Genomic DNA, 16,839 nt, shown 5'->3' on the forward strand with positions numbered 1-16,839 from the left:
CTACTTTTTAGTGAGCATTAGAAGAATCCATGGCACAGACTTTTGTCCTATATTCAATACCAATTAATTTTGGCAATAAGTTTCACGTCTGTGTTGAAAAGAAGTGACAGTCCATAACATTCACATGCCTGCATAGGACATTGAATGCGGCTTTCAGACAATGGATTAGAAGACATTTTTATAGTATGTGGCACCACTTATCTGTCCTGGAGATAGACGTTGCCCACTGCATGAGATGTAGCTGCTTCTCAGCATATGGAGGATAGCGCAGGTAAGTGACGCATTCAATGGCCGTGTTACGTAGTAGACAGGCACGGCTGTGAGAGAAGGTGTCAAAACTGTACTTGCCACCATATATTCCTACACCACTGTTTCCTGGGGCAAATGACAGGTGAGAAACAGATGTAAAATCAGTGATCTGCAGCAGATCTGTTACAGGTTATTATATCCACTCACAAAAGCCTCCAACAATTGTTATGTTACACTAGCTCTGCTCCATTAAGGGTAGATCTATACAGAATTTTACTTTGCTATTTTAATCGGCAACTTTTGGCTCTTATGTGGACCAGTGGGGGGGGGGGGGGGGGGGTTCTGTTGAATTGTCTAATACAGTATAAGGCACCCTCCGAAAATAAGGCATGCCCAAAAATCTTTGCAGCCGACTGAACAATGTGCTCAGTGTGCACAGGAAATCCGGCTGCTGCATCCACCCAACCCCCCCCCCCCCCCCCGAAGGCTTGCAAAGTCCCGCCCACCACTGCCAGGACGAACAGCAGCACCAGCGCTACTATGAAGATGGGAAAGGTAAGTATAATACCTCCCCCCCCTCCCCTACACTACCTACAACCGGCAGTCATGCTGACGCTCCGCTAAGGAAGTGCCGGCATGACTGCTGGTTGTCATAAGATGTCTCTCGAAAAGAAGACAGGTCCTATATTTAGGACGATAAATTTAATATAAGACACTGTCTTATTTTCGGGGAAGCACAGTAGGAATGGGTTTTAAAACTGACCGCTGGCAAGCCATCCCCTATTCAGTTTCCCCGGGAAATAGGACGGAGACCTGACATATGGACACGGGCGCAAGTGTTAATGCCCCCTAATAAGTATACATTGTATTACAAAAATATTCCCCAAACAACCAGCTACACAATACTAAAAAAGGAGTGAAACAATGGAAGGCCAACCATAGACACCGAATAGTGTGTGATGAGACAAAGATGGTGCTGGAGACTTAGATTAGTAAACGTCTAAGTTCAGCCATACAGCTCAGATTTCAGACAGCTGGCATACAGGTACCCAAAAGATGACGGAATAGCCCGTATAAACTAAATCAATCCCGCTATCAATGTCAACTGTCTAGTAAGGGATTAGTTTAGTAGATAAAAAAAAAATTTAAAAAAAATGCAGCGATTCTGCGCAAGTAGGCCAATTATTGGATAAAGGCCACTGATCCCACATTTATGGATTTTGGACAAAAACAATCTGTTTTTGCCAGACTAATAAAAGGTAAATGCAGTCTACTAGCCACCGCATTAAAGGGATTGTCCTGGAATTTGACAACTCACAGAAGTGGCCAGGGAAGGTGAAACTAAAATAAATAAATATATGAGATATAGAAAAAAAAAAAAAGTCTGCCAACAACTTAAGTAGAAGATGTCCTGCTGCAATGTACTGCTTTTACCAATAAAAGGAAATCTTCCCTCTGCTTAAGTTGCTGGCAGACTGGATTCTTTTCTCTATTTGGGTGCCCTTTGGTGGGGAGGGGTTTCTACTGTGCATTTATGGAATAATCGGAATATATTAGATATAGAGATTATATATCTATATCCATCACTCACCTGTCCCCGCCACTGTCCTTTTGGGCGCAGCGTGAAGTTGCTGTTAGTAGTCCTTCTCTGCATGTGACCACTGAGGCAAATTAGTAGCTTCAACTGTGGCTGAATTATGTGAGTGAAATCACCGGGTACTTTTCTGTGTCAGCTGACTGGCCTCATGTGGTGCAGAACTTCCAGCAGTGACTTCACGCCGCACGCCGTTGCATTGGGGACAGGAGAGTACGATTTTATTATATTTTTTCCTGTTTCGCCTTCTCTCACCTTCTCCAAGTTGTCAAATTGCTGGACAGCCAATTTAAGGAAAATGGATGTATTCTTAGAGTGGGTGGGGTTAGAGATGTTCCTGAATTAGATTTCACTAAATCACATCCACAGCACATACATACATTGCCTTTTAGGTTTGTTGGCATACGGTTAAACACTTGACACATTTTTCAATGCATTATAAACTGTAATAGGGCCATAACTGCATAATTTACAAATATTTCCTTTAAATTCCAAATAATGCGTACACTTACCCACGCCTCCACAGGGCAACCTGGTGTACAGACTTTGGACTATACTGTCATTTGAGCAGAAGCTTCCACTAGAAGTTTTTTGCATAACTTCTGAAATGACCTAAAGAAGGAACATAAATAAGTACAAGTCCAAGACTTCCCAAGTTATATTAATTTCATTTGGCATACATGTTTTAATCACGGAGTAGAACAGGAAGGGCCTCACTTTGTCTGCTTTATGAAGATACTAATGTGATCTACCAACTAATTCAACCACTCAAAATGACATAACATAACAGACGTTAAGTCAACAGGGACCATATGGGTGCTGCAATGGTCTGTAAGCTAATGAATCTGGCTATTGTGGTTTGTAAGAGAAATCACACACATCTGAACAGAGCCCAAGTTAGTTTTTCTTCAGTGTTTTTTTTTCTTACATTTATTGGAAAAAAAAGTGAATAACGAATAACATTTATAATATTGATAGTGTTACAACAGAAAAGCAGTTTCCATCTGTACATCTAGTGCGTCTGACACATTTAGTACTTAAAAAGGGTTTGTCCAAGACTAGAAAATGGGGGGGGGGGTTGAATTTTTACCCACATAAAAAGTACGATTTGCACATGGGCTGTGTCTGCTAATGGTGATCTCGTTTAAAGGGAACCTATCAGGTCTATTTGGGATACTAAACTAAGTACAAATCCTGGAAAAGTGATTTAGGATCCAAAATAGCAATACTGTAACCCTGTATGTGCCCACAGATTAAACAGTAAAGCGTTCTGGTCTTCTGTACACAACGCTTGCACAGTTCTTCACTGAAGTTGGGGCAAATCCAAGTGCGTGCACTGTGCAGCCAAGGTTCACTTTCCAAGTGTCACCTAGTGGTAGCATTGTCATTAGAGATGAGCGAACGCCGTTCGATTGAATTGGTATTAGATCGAATATCAGGCCGTTCGAGGTATTCGATTCCAATCCAATACCACGCGGCAAACGCAGTAAAAATTTGTATCCCCTCCCACCTTCCCTGGCACGTTTTTTGCACCAATAACTGTGCAGGGGAGGCGGGACAGGAACTACGACAACGGAGGCATTGAAAAAAAAAAAAAAAAAAAAAAAAATGAAAAAAACCAGTAAAATTGAAAAAAAAAAACCAAGACAGTAAAAGGACCTGAAAATAGATCCTGGGAGGGGCAAGGGTGGGATGACTCTGTTGGGAAGATTGGGAGGAAGGAGGGGCAGACTCCTGGGTATGAACAAGACTGCAGGTAGTGGCTGACTGGCTGGTGGAAAAGCAGCTGGAAGCATTATCCGCTAGCCCTTGTAACACCTGTTCCTGGTGCTTGGGCCTGGTCTGCGTTGTACCCTGCACCCTGCTTAACACAGCTGTCATATCAGGAATTGTGATGAGCGCATGCTAATTTTTCCTTCGGTTTAAAGTTATGTTTCTGTCCATATTATTGTAGAGGAAAGAAGTCTTCAAATTATTTATCCACATTCATAGAGGTTCTAGTGAGTTTGTAAAGTGTCCAGTGGAAAGGATGGGATAGGATTTCACATAAGTCTGCCACTCATGGGCACTCATGGTGCAAAAACTGAGGGAGCTGATTTTGATGAACCCTTGGGTTTTGGAGATGGAACTCCATCAAAGGTCTCTGCTGCTCACACACCCTGCTCAACACATGGTATCTAGGGTTTCACCATGTGGTGACCTCGCACAACTGCTTCAGGCAGATGTAGGCGTTGCTGGAGTGTATTGAGGCTAGCACCAGGTACTGTAGACTTGCCAAAGTAGGTGCACAACCGCCGCACTTTAACCAGTAGCTTGTGTAAATTGGGGTACGTTTTAAAAAACCGTTGCACCAATAATTTCAAAATGTGGGCCAGGTATGGACAGTGTTGGAGACTGGCAAGCTCCAGAGCCTCTACCAGGTCCCGGCCATTATCACACACGAAAAAAATGCCTGGGCCCAGGTGCAGCAGCGAAAACCACATTGCCATATCATCCAGGATGGCATCCCTGACCTCAGAGGCAGTGTGCTGTCTGTCCGCCAAGCTGATGAGCTTCAGCACGGCCTGCTGACATCTCCCCACGCCAGTGTTGCAGCATTTCCAGCTCGTAGCTGGGGTCGATTTAATGGCAGAGGAGGAGGAGGAGGATGGTGTTTCAGCGCTCCTGCCAGGAATATTGGGCGGGGAGACAAGGCAGGCCGCCACAGTTTTCCGACCCGATCCCAGCCTCAACTACATTCAGCCAGTGTGCTGTGACTGAGATGTAGCGTCCCTGGCCGCATGCACTTGTCCACGCGTCGGTGGTCAAGTGGAACTTTGTGCAAAGCACAGAACTTAGGGCCCGTCTGATGTTATGAGAATTTTGTTCAGTTCCAAAGGACTCTGTGTTTAGATTTGGCTCAGTCGCAGCTCCAGAACATGCCTTTGAAGGCAAGGTTTCCTTTAGTGGCTCCATCTCAGCAGGATTACGAAGCTTGGTTAAATCTGGTGTCGGAAGGGAAAGTGGTTTCTGATCTACATCTAAAGTACTGGAGCATGTTGTTTGGACTATTAACATCTGATCAGAACCCTGTAGAGGTAATGTAGAGTCCGATATTAGAGGACCATTACCGGTAGTAGTAGTTGCAGCCAATTCTCCACCTTTGCGGTCCTCTAGAGAAAAGTTACCCCCAAGACTTGATGCCAAAATGTTATCAATTTCCCAATCCAAATCAAGGTCAATGTCTGGGTCCTCAGTCCAATCCACTGCATCAATCCCACACAATGAGAGTGATGGTTCTGGAACCACCGTTTTAGGGCTAACAATTTTAAAGGGGCTAACACTCTGCTCGTGCAAGGCTCAACTCACCCAAAGGGCAAAAAACTCTGCTGGTGCAAGGCTCAAGTCACCTAAAGGGCCTAAATCTCTGTTTGTAGCTCAGCTTAAGGGCCTCTAACTTAATTTGGAAGGGCTCACGTTAAGGGCCAGAAAAGTGAATTTTTGAAGGTCTTACCACATCACACACACATAAAGACCGTTAAGGGTGGGTACTGTTGGATTTCCCATTGCCTATTCCATCTGTGGTTGTCATGGGCAACGTGATTTAAAGGGGTGCTTGGTAATGTTTCTTTAGCGTAAAATTTGGGTTTCTGTCCATACAATTGGGGAGGAAAGAAGGTTTCCAGGTATTTTCCCCATTTTCATAGAGGATTTTTTGAGTGTGGAAAGTGTGTAGTTGATAGGCTGTGATAGTGGGGTAAAACTGTGACTTGGGCGTGTCAGATGCCCCCAGACATGCTTCCTCTGCTGTCCCAGTTGCATTCCAGAGGTGTTGGCATCATTTCCTGAGGTGTCATAGTGGACTTCGTGACCCTCGTGAGTCGAATTGTGGGTTCCCCTGAAACAAACGTTTTTTTTCCCCATAGACTATAATGGGGTTCGATATTCGTTCGAATAGTCAAATATTGAGGGGCTATTCAAAACAAATAACGAATATTTCGCTCATCTCTAATTGTCATCTCTTGGTATAAAGGTTTGTAGTCGAAAACATTCATAGTGACCATGGACAGTTAGAATACAGCCGTTTGTGACATTAAACCACCAGTTCATAAGGACATGTGGAAGGCTTAGTGTCTCAAATGAAAATTATAGGTTCCCTATAAAGAACAAAGCCCATGAAAGATTGGCACCATATTTGAATGGGGAAGATTTTGGTTTTTTTTTTCCGTAGACAACCTCTTTAACATCTTAGCCATCTCAAAGATTTTCAGACTGATAATTTAACCTTTATGTGATGTAGACATTTTTCATTTTTGTGTTTTCATTTGTCGTTCCCTGCAATCCAAAAGTCTTAAGTTTCTAATTTTTCCATTACTCATCATCATATAGAAAGTGAAAATAACCATCTGAGTGGTTATATGCCCATGGTCAGAGTCATCTCTCTGTGTAAACAGATCCAGCAACTAGCTTCAGGGCGGGCGCCATATTTAGTCATGTGCACCATGATGTACAAGTACGTCCTGGTGCACATAGGAGTTAAAGAGTCTACCTTCTCCCCAAGCATATTCAACTGCCTCCTCCATGTTACAGAGATAAACAGCAATCCTCTGTTATTATGTCACCTTTGTAGGTTTAAAGAAAACACTTTGAAGTCTTATGCAAATTGTCAGTTTTTGCACACTGGGTCTACTGCTCTTGCTGTAGGATGGGCGAGGTCATAGCAGTGGAAGGATCAACATTACCTGCAAAGGTGGCACAGACAGGAGTATGAGCGGCAAGAGCAGTGCTCAGAAAGCTTCAGGCCAGCCCCCAGTGCACCAACTGCAGCATTTGTATGGTACTTCAATGTTTTTCTCCAATGGCATGTTATGTATATCTGTAATGTGCTCTATAACATGGTGGTGGCAGTTGGATAGGTTTAGTGTAGGCGATACACACCAATACCCTCCAATTTAATTTTGATTTGTGGCCTATTCCAAATCTAACAATTTGCATGTCTTTTTCCACTGACTTTACTTTAAATCACACATGCAACTGCAAGCTTTATTTTCATGCATCTTTCGCTAGGCTCACACAAGCGTTCATCTTTCCATTCCTGGGGTTCGATTGAGGACCCAAAAAAAATGGAAATTTAACCGGCTTAGAAAGCGGTTATCCGTGGGCCCCATTGACTATAATGAGGTCCACTGGGTTTCCTCTCGAAAAAATGCAGAGGAAAGTCTTGTCTGATTGCAGAACTTTTCTCTCCGCATTTTATAAGTGGGTTCGGGGACAGAAACCTCGAACATAGAGCGAGCACTAGTGTGAACCTAGCCTTTCATACTGAAATACAATAAATTTTACAGATGGACAGTTGAAACTCAAGCAGAAACCCTTCTGGAATCAGCAGATTATAGAAGCCAGTCTTCCTGAATTTGTCTGTTTCTGCAGTATCTCTCAGGATTTCTCTAAACTCCATTCAGATGAAGTGAAGAGTCACAGAAATTCCTGCACCAAACCAGCCTCGTGACCTTATCCACAGGTTGTATTTACACATGACCGTGAACAAATGATTTTGTAATCTATTTCCCCTATTTCAATGGATAAAATTCACAGCAAAAGCAGCAATAGGTAAATCACGCTTAGATCCTACTGCAGATTTTTTTTTTTTTTTTTTTTTTTAAATACCATTTATAAATAGGACAAACATCTGTAATGCCCTTTTCTCAATAGATTCAATGCAGGGGTAGGGTTTCTTAATACACTTAACCGTAAAATTACCTGAGAGTTGCTAGAATAGACATATATAGCCAAAGGCCGATCCCGCTTATTGATGAACTGGATCGCTTCTTCTAAAGTTTCTACAGTCAGAATGGGGAGGACTGGTCCAAGAATTTCTTGTTTCATAATAGGATCTGTTTCTTTTACATCAATCAGAACTGTAGGGGCTAAATAATAGAGAAGATGCATCAGGATGAGAAATATTGTATGATGATGGAAATATCACTAGGGGTAAAGATACACAATTTTGCACCAGTTTCACACTGGACTTTTTTTTTTTTTTTTTTTACTTACCCGTTACTTATTTCCAGCCACATGATAACCAATAAAACTGCAGGGCCAGTTACAAATACCAGGTAAAAACGCAAATAACATTTCACTATGTTAACAATGTAAAGACAGAGCCAAGTTTAATTTTAATGTCCCCCTCCAAATCCATATAATAAATATACACACATATATTTGAGATATAATTATACATGTGTATGCACACACGGTAGAACGCCGCATTTACACACAGTACAACATCGCATAATGGCCCCTCCACACAGTATAATGATCTACATTGATCCCTTCAAATATAGTATAATGTTCCATAGTGGCCCCTAATTTGTTTGAAAACATTTTGGGTTTGGCCAAGCCACAGATTTTGGGGTTCATTACCCACAAACTATTATTCTAGTCTGAGGTTTGTACCTCAGGGTAGAATGTGTGGAGGCCTAGAGGAGGTGAGTAAATGTAAATAACCTGTCCTGGGCTCCGGCACCAGTCCTCAGTCCTCTTCAGTGATGGCACAGACCTGTAATTTGTCCTCAGTGGTCACGTGGGTTACGCCAGTATCATTATGAGTCAGCGGTCTGTGTCATCATTGAAAAGGCCCAAAGACCAGCACCATAGCTCAGGAGAGGCAGGTTGCACAATTATTTATGTTTTCTCACCTTCCATGGGCCTCCAATCATTATACTATGAGGTCTGGAGAGACCTCAGAGTATGATCATAGCAGTTTCAGACGTATATGGTTCAAATTAAATCAGTGGGTGAACCTTGCAAGCAGTGGCGTAACTAGGAATGGCGGGGCCCCGTGGCGAACTTTTGACATGAGGCGCCCCCCCCCCCCCGACCAACGCTGAAGACCTCGACCGACCCCCCCCTACGCATTCCTGCATGTTCTATTATGCCCCATAGTGGCCCCTTCACACAGTACTATCCCCAATAGTGCCCCCTGCACACAGCATTGTCCCCCATAGTGGCTCCTGCACCCAGTATAATGATAAAAGTATAATGATAGCAGCGGTAGTGGCTGTCACCGGGCCCCTAATGTCCTGGGCCTTGTGGCAGCTGCCTCTGCTGCTATGGCGGTAGTTACGCCACTGCTTGCAAGGTTCGTCTTACAAAACACTTTTTCCTTCAGCCTCCAGGATGTCCCCTGCACTGCGCTGAATAGTGTTCAGCGACATGATGTGGGACACATGAGGCCCCTGGAGGGATGAAGTGGGAGTGGAGGCAGCCATGGACAGAAAGGATTGGTAAGTAAATAGGGGCGATTATCTGTTGGAATAATCCAGCAGGTAATGATCTATTAAAGGAAAAAAAGCAGCAGGGAACGCATCGGGCCCCCTAAGGTCATGGGTCATAGCAGCTGCTGAATAGTTTCTCACAATTTACCATGTCATATATGACTGCTAGTAGGCTCATAGTCCAAGTCGCAGTATGTTGGTTATTGTTTTTGTCTTCAAGGATAGAATTCAAGGATCCTTTAAAGGGGCTCTATCAGCAAAATCATGCTGCTAGAGCCCCACATATGCGTGCATAGCCTTTAAAAAGGCTATTCAGGCACTGTAAAAGTTAAATTAAACTACCCCCCCGTTTTAAAATAACTTATATAAGAATGTTCTCTACTTACGGAACGTGCACCCTGGGCTGGCATTCAGGGTGCGCCGTCTTCTTCTTCCCCGCCTCTTCTTCCTCTGCCGTCTTCGGGTCCCGTCCTCCTCCGGCGCTTGCTCGCGGTCACTGATAAAAAAAATAGCCCGGGCGCATGCGCAGTAGCACGCGGCTTCTACTACGGCTACTGCGCATGCGCCCGGGCTATATTTTTTTATCAGTGTCCGCGAGCAAGCGCCGGAGGAGGACGGGACCCGAAGACGTCAGAGGAAGAAGAGGCGGGGAAGAAGATGAAGACACGCCCTGAATGCCCGCCCAGCGTGCACGTTCCGTAAGTAAATCACATTCTTTTTTAAGTTATTATTTTAAAACGGGGGGGGTAGTTTAATTTAACATTTACGGTGCCTGAATAGCCTTTTTAAAGGCTATGCATGCATATGTGGGGCTCTATCAGCATGATTTTGCTGATAGAGCCCCTTTAAGATTTCAATTACTGTACCAGTCATAGTCCTTACCAATATATCGTTCACCCTCATCAGTTTGTCCTCCAAGAACCACTTGACCACAAGATAGAAAATCCTTGACTCTTTTATACTGGTCCAAACTTGCCATGCGACCATAGTGCTGGGAATCTTGTGGGTTTTTCCCATAGAATTCACTGATGCACATTTCCAGCTCATGAATTAGGGAATTTCGAATATTCATATGGCACAGAACATATTCTGGAGCGAGTGAATTTTGGCCTGCGTTAACAAACCGGGCCCATGCAATCCTATGAGCAGCTTCTTTAAGATCACATGACTTGTCCACATAGCAAGGATTCTTTCCTCCAAGGACCAAAGATACAGGCGTCATATGTTTGGCTGCTGCTTGCATTACCTGTCTACCTGTCTTATGGTCACCTGCAAGCACAATAGATAAGTCAACTAACATAAGTCCTCTTCACAGATTAAAACATTTCTGATCACCTTTTCTTAGGTTTTAGCAATATTACAAGGTTATTCCTTCTAGTCGCGAATAAATTAATACTTGTCAAACAAGTGTGTTAGAGTGTTTAGAGACTCGTCCCAAACTAGTAACGGTAGTCCATTTATAAGTTTCCAGGAGGATTAATAGAGTCATATTACAACACAAATCTAAGATTCTCCCAAATTATTATTTCATGGGATAACAAGTATTTATTAATACTGTTATGTGAGTTGATACATTTCGATAAACTTAAAGGGGTTGGCCTCTTTCAGACCAATAAAAAGATATACAATATTCCAATATACTTTCTGTATCTATTCCTCACACTTTTCTAGATCTCTGCTTGTGGTCATTCATTCTGTTACTTCTAGTAGATAAAACTCTGACCATGGTCATGTGATTTACGGTCCATGGTCATGTGATTTACGGTCCATGGTCATGTGATGAGCACACAGGTGCAGCTCGTTATAGTCACAGCACAGTAATTAGACAGCTGCCTGGTAATCAGCTGTGCACCTGTGTATTCATCACATGACCATGGACCGTAAATCACATGACCATGGTCAGACGTTTATCCAATAGAAGTAACAGAATGAATGACAGCAAGCCGAAATCTAGAAAACCGTGAGGAATTGATACAGAAAGTATACTAGAAAATTATATATCTTTTTATTGTACATTTGTTTGTCAATATTGGTCTGAAAGTGGCCAACCCCTTTAAGACCAAGAACTAAAATAATCTCTTACTGATCAGTTTTTATACAAATTGTAATTTTAATAACCACCATGCACCTTGGCTGCATTAATATTTATTCGTGTAAATGGGTGCTTTTTGTATGACCAATATTTTGATGGCCTGTTGTGACAGACTGTCAAGGAATAGACCATGCTCTAATTTTGCAATTTTCATGGATCCCTCCATGTACTCAAATGTATAAGGGCTCTGTGAAAACGGGCAGCCTGCGGGTGCAAAACAGCCATTTTCATGGTCATATGAATGTTGGTTTCATGTATAAATAAAAATACCTATGTAGAAGACATGGTCAAATTTGTGCTCCAAAATTTCCAGTAGTTCTATGTGTTCTCCAGATAATATCTGGTAACAGTTCTGGAGAGAAAAAAAATAGAATATATCTAATTTCAGCTAAAATTGACTAAACCAGGTGAGAAAAAAAAAAAAAAAAAAAAAAAAAAAAAACAGTATTATATATTTATCATAGGGCCAGGGCAGAATATAAGAAAAGAATGCCATGAGGAAGGAAGCGTGTAAGAGGAGACCTGTAATCCAGTAAATTTATCACTCCCAATCATAAATCCCATTGCATTTGAAGGAAAGCCTCATGAATAGTCTGTGTAAATGGTCATGCTGCAGATTTCAAAGCTTAATCTGTATGGACAAATTGCACTAAAAGACAGCTGTACGTGGAGGAGGGTTTTTAAAACCCTATGCTTGCCACTGCAAATTTAGCTTCGTCCACTTCTATGTTGACTCAGCCCGTTCGCAACCATTTTTCTTTGTATAATGCTTCTACAGTCACCCTAACATTATATGACCCCATATTATAATGTTCCCCTCCAATTGTCCCACAGTATGAAGTCCCTCTCCTCGTGTCCCAGTTTAAACTGGGGCAAACAGAGGGGGACATTAAACTGGGGGCAACTAGAGGCAGATATCTCCCCCTACAGCTACCCCACAGTTTAATATCCTCGTCTAGTAGCCCCTAGTTTAATGTCCACTCTTCCATCTATCCCCAGTTTAATATCCCCATTCATTTGCCCCCAGTTTAATTGCCACCCTTCAACTGCCACCAGCCTAATTTCCAACTTTATCTGCCCCAGTTTAATTGCCCCCCCCTACATCAGTCCCCAGTTTAATTGCCCCACTACACCTGCCACCAGATTAACTACCCCCTTCATTTACCACCAGTTTAATGTCCCACTTTATCTCTCCCCCAATGTCCACCTCCAAAGTTTAACATAATAAAATCACAGATACTCCCCTCTCATCACTCCTCTGCTGCTTTGTCTCTTCTCCTGGACTGTTCAGGGACCTACAGATGCGATGTGAGTGACGTCATCATATCACGCCTACAGTTCCTGGGGCCAGAATATAGGGAGGGGAACAGTGGTGAAGAAAGCACTGTCCGCTCCTGTTTTACCATTGTATTCAACTCATCTGTGTCCTCTACGAACAAAGATAAGTTGAATCTGGGACATACCTCCGGCCAACTGGGACAGGACCCAGAATCCAGGACTGTCCCGCAGAATCCATGACATTTGGGAGGTATGCTATTTTTGTTATGGCTGTTTCTTCAACCATTTATTTATTTATTTTTTTCAATGTAGATTGTGAGCCCCATATAGTTGCCCCCGTTTCTTCAACCATTTCTGTAACTACTGTAGACTTTTATGGCTAGCCTTTCACTAAAGTGCATGAATCAGATCCCCATTTTGTCTATAGGTGGAGTTTCTAGAGATGGGATCTGGACCAATAAAATGCCTCAAGGTCCTATTAGGCAATCCAACACTCTAGTAGGGTGACAACAAATGATGATAAGCAGGTTGATAGGCACTTGTTTGTATCTGCCCATTGCACTGGCCAATGTAAAGGAAATTCAGGAGGAATGATCTCTATCACAATTGTTCCCCCTTCGTTCTGCTGCATTGCTAGCAGCACATCCCTATTCACATAAGGCAACGGCCTCACAATAATCTACATCTTTTCTATCTTTTAGGCTACTGATGATGCAGAATTAAACATTTGCTCTAGAACCGCCATTTGGAAATTAATCTCCCTATAGATCAATGCCTGTTTTTCTCTGAAATCTAGTTGTATAATCTGGGATTAAGGCCAAACCAGTAGATCTGTAATGTGGCTCCAGAGCAAGTTCTCCTTTTCTACCAAGAAGGAAACATTTGCATATTGTTTTCATAGAATCCTTAGTATGGCATATACAGTCTATATAACTCTGCACCCCACAAGGTGGCCTGAAAGGGCAGTCGGCTCCCTAAAACGACATAATACTGCATATTCTATACATACTGTTTTGGTCTAACCTAGTATAGGTAAATGGACAATAACTGAAAACCAGAGCCGTACTTACATTATCCAGATAGAGAGGAAGCAGGGTTTGCAGCAGGTCCGCAGTGTGAGAACAGGTTTCTGGCAGTTTCAGTACCACAGCGTTACCTAGGAAAGAAAGTGGAACCTAGTAGAACCAAAATATCATGGTTATGATACCGTCAGCAGAAAAGCTATGACCACAAAAGGGAGGGAGAAATGGGAGAGGGGGGTTGTTTTTGTGAGCATGGTGAGGTCAATGTCCAAATATTAATGCATTGCAAAGGTTCAAAACCGTGGCCAATCTCAACCACCGACATGATGCTGGTTCCAAATCCACAGCACAAGTCGCTTTGCACTTTTTTTTCTGCAGTGTGTCAGTTTTATCCTCTTATCCACATTGCTACTGTATATCACAGCAGATTAGCAGACAAATGGTTTTGCAGGAACGAACCCACTGCGAGTATGCCAAAAAACAACCTTACCTGCGGCCACTGCGCCGACCATTGGTATAAGACAAAGCTGTACCGGTAAACTCCAGCCACTGATAATCAGCACTACACCTACAGGTTCCTTCTGCACAAAGCAGCGGTCTAGAAATGAAGTCTAGATAAAAAGAGAAATATATAGATTTAATATACAGAGCAATGTATATGTCACCAAGACCGAATGTCAAACATACCATATTCTTCTGGACGGGTTCTGGTGCCATCCATTGTTCTAGGTTATTCATTGCAAAAATTGCTTCATTTTTCACCGTAGAGATCTCAGATAAGATGGTTTCAAATCTGGGCTACAAGTGAAAGTGCAAACCCATTATACATGGAGTACAGTGTGGTAGATATAAGGTGCAATAGAGTCACTTACTTCCAAAACAGTATACATACAACATATGGAGCTCTACAGGGGAATGATAAGGTGCTAGTGCCTCCCTTTTCCTAAGAGTAGCAAGTATCTTCCTACTATGTTAGTAAAGGATTATACTAGTAAGAGACATCGGGGCGCATTATCACAGTCTGCTGGAAGTTAAAAGGTCTGTATACTGTTCTTGTACAGAGGCCCACTTCTCTTTGTAGGCACCCCTGTTAACTGCATTCAGCTTTAGTTAATGTCACCCCAAATAGAAGATTTACTTTCCAGTTCAGAATACCCTTAAAAGAGATAGGAACACACCCAATATAATAAATGTATGTAATGGTATAACTGCAGCCTCAATATTAAACCTTGACCTTGTGCATATCCTTCTCCAATGCTCCAACAAAATCCATCTCGTGTTGTTCCAGCAGGTTCACCATAGCTTGTAGCTGTTCCAGCCTAAATGGGCAAGACTTGGTTTTTCCTGATAAAAATGCCTCTCGGGACTTTTTCAGAATTTCTTCATATTGAGATGAAGTGGAGGATTTTCTTGCATGACTTTCACCAGTCATAGTCCTACATCATACAGTTACATGTCAGTTGAGCAACATAATCAATATGTATACATTAATAATACACTAAAAATAAAGGGAACACTCAACACATCCTAGATCAGAATGAATGAATATTCTCATTGAATACTTTGTTCTGTACAAAGTTGAATGTGATGATAAAAAAAATAATAATAATAAATAAATAATAATAATAATAATAATAATAATAATATCACACAAAAATCATCAATGGAAATCAAATTTATTAACCAATGGAGGCCTGGATTTGGAGTTCCCCCTAAAATTAAAGTGGAAAAAAAACACTACAGGCTGATCCAACTTTGATGTAATGTCCTGAAAACATGTCAAAACAAGGCTCAGTAGTGTGTGTGGCCTCCACGTGCCTGTATGACCTCCCTACAACGCCTGGGCATGCTCCTAATGAGGTTGTGGATGGTCTCCTGAGGGATCTCCTCCCAGACCTGCACTAAAGCATCTGACAACTCCTGGACAGTCTGTGGTGCAACGTGACATGCTGGAGGCACTACCGGGAGACAGGCCAGTACACCAGGAGACATGGAGGGGGCTGTAGGAGGGCAACAACCTAGCAGCAGGACCGCTACCTCCGCCTTTGTGCAAGGAGGAACAGGAGGAGCACTGTGGGCATTGGTTCTCTGAGGAATACATTGGAGTCCCAGGAGATATAGAGACTGCAAAACTCCTGAGCAACCACCATGTTTAAATAGTATTACATATCAGTAAGGCTATGTGCACATCTGAATCAAGGATTCTGTTAAGAGCCTTTTTCAAGGAATCCATGAAAAATCATGGCTTGGACACAGATGCATCTGTATTTCAAACACAGGGTTAGTGTTTGAATAGTATTTGTAGGTCAAAACCAAGAACAGTTAAAGGAACGGTGATCTTATGTAACTGCGTTGTCTACAATTTAGACCCCGTGACTTTTTCAGAGCTGAGATTTGTCAGTACAAACCCGGTGAACCAGTATTAAATAGACTATAATTAATTGGGTTTACAAATATATGGATCCTTTATCAGCAGCTGCACATCTAAGGCAGATTTTTCCCACTATACAGCTAAATGCATATTAAGACATGTAGTTTTTTTTTGTTTTTGTTAAGAATATGCTGCAAATAAAAGCCGCAGTATGTTAAACCTGCCTGAATATTTTTTACCTGGAATGAATTTATCAACACAAAATACAATAACTGGTCCCATTTACCTTGCCCTTACCTTCTTAAAACTCTAAACCAGCGGGCTGGTGATGGAGAGGCATTCCTATTGTCCATCGTTCTTTACAATCGATACAAACCACGGCCCCTTCTTTAGGGAAAAATCTAAAGATCACGAAGGAAGGGATTTCACCAAGAAAACAGATGCAAATGATTAATAAATACTGTTGAAAACCATTAAAAAAAAAAACAAAAAAACACAGTCTGAAAAATTAGCAAATCACAGCGGAAAAAGCTGCAGTAAATACTATTGCGTTTTTTCACAGTTAGGGGGCATTCACACTTGCGCCTGTTGGCTGTACATTGTGAATCTGTTGAAATTGCAGAAAAGCAGTTTAGGAAAGGTTTGCAAAAGGTCTGTTTAAGAGCCCATTCACTTCAAAGGGTTTTTAACCTTTTCGCTGCCAAGGGTCTCTGGAAATTTTGCACCTCCAGTAGCCAGAGCAATTTTCACAGTTTTGAGATGGACAAATCAAACCTAAATTGCAACATTAAAAAAGCATCCAACCCCCCCATACCTATATATTTTCTTAAAGTAGACACCTGCAGCATTGTCAGAATGCCACTTGGTACTGTATACGAAGAGGCACCTTCATGCAATTTTGATTTAAAGTGAGTGTTTTATGAAAAAATGCAAATAAATGTATATTATTTGTTAAAAGCGGAAACCAAACAAAAAAT

The 16,839-nt window shown here is 42.1% G+C and overlaps 1 protein-coding gene across 1 annotated transcript; it reads right to left on the bottom strand.

The window, feature by feature from the left end:
- Positions 1-178: 178 nt before the first annotated feature.
- LOC142193826 (aldehyde dehydrogenase family 3 member B1-like) lies at positions 179-16,215 on the bottom strand. The gene is made up of 10 exons (XM_075262840.1): positions 16,160-16,215; positions 14,726-14,927; positions 14,179-14,289; positions 13,982-14,102; positions 13,540-13,625; positions 11,462-11,543; positions 9,982-10,368; positions 7,583-7,749; positions 2,356-2,455; positions 179-375 (listed from the first exon to the last, which is right to left on the bottom strand). The coding sequence occupies exons 1-10, from the start codon at positions 16,213-16,215 to the stop codon at positions 179-181; spliced, it is 1,509 nt and encodes a 502-aa protein (XP_075118941.1).
- Between the last annotated feature and the right edge of the window lie 624 nt (positions 16,216-16,839).

Source organism: Leptodactylus fuscus, chromosome 1 (genome assembly GCF_031893055.1).
Source record: "Leptodactylus fuscus isolate aLepFus1 chromosome 1, aLepFus1.hap2, whole genome shotgun sequence".
NCBI lineage: Eukaryota > Metazoa > Chordata > Amphibia > Anura > Leptodactylidae > Leptodactylus > Leptodactylus fuscus.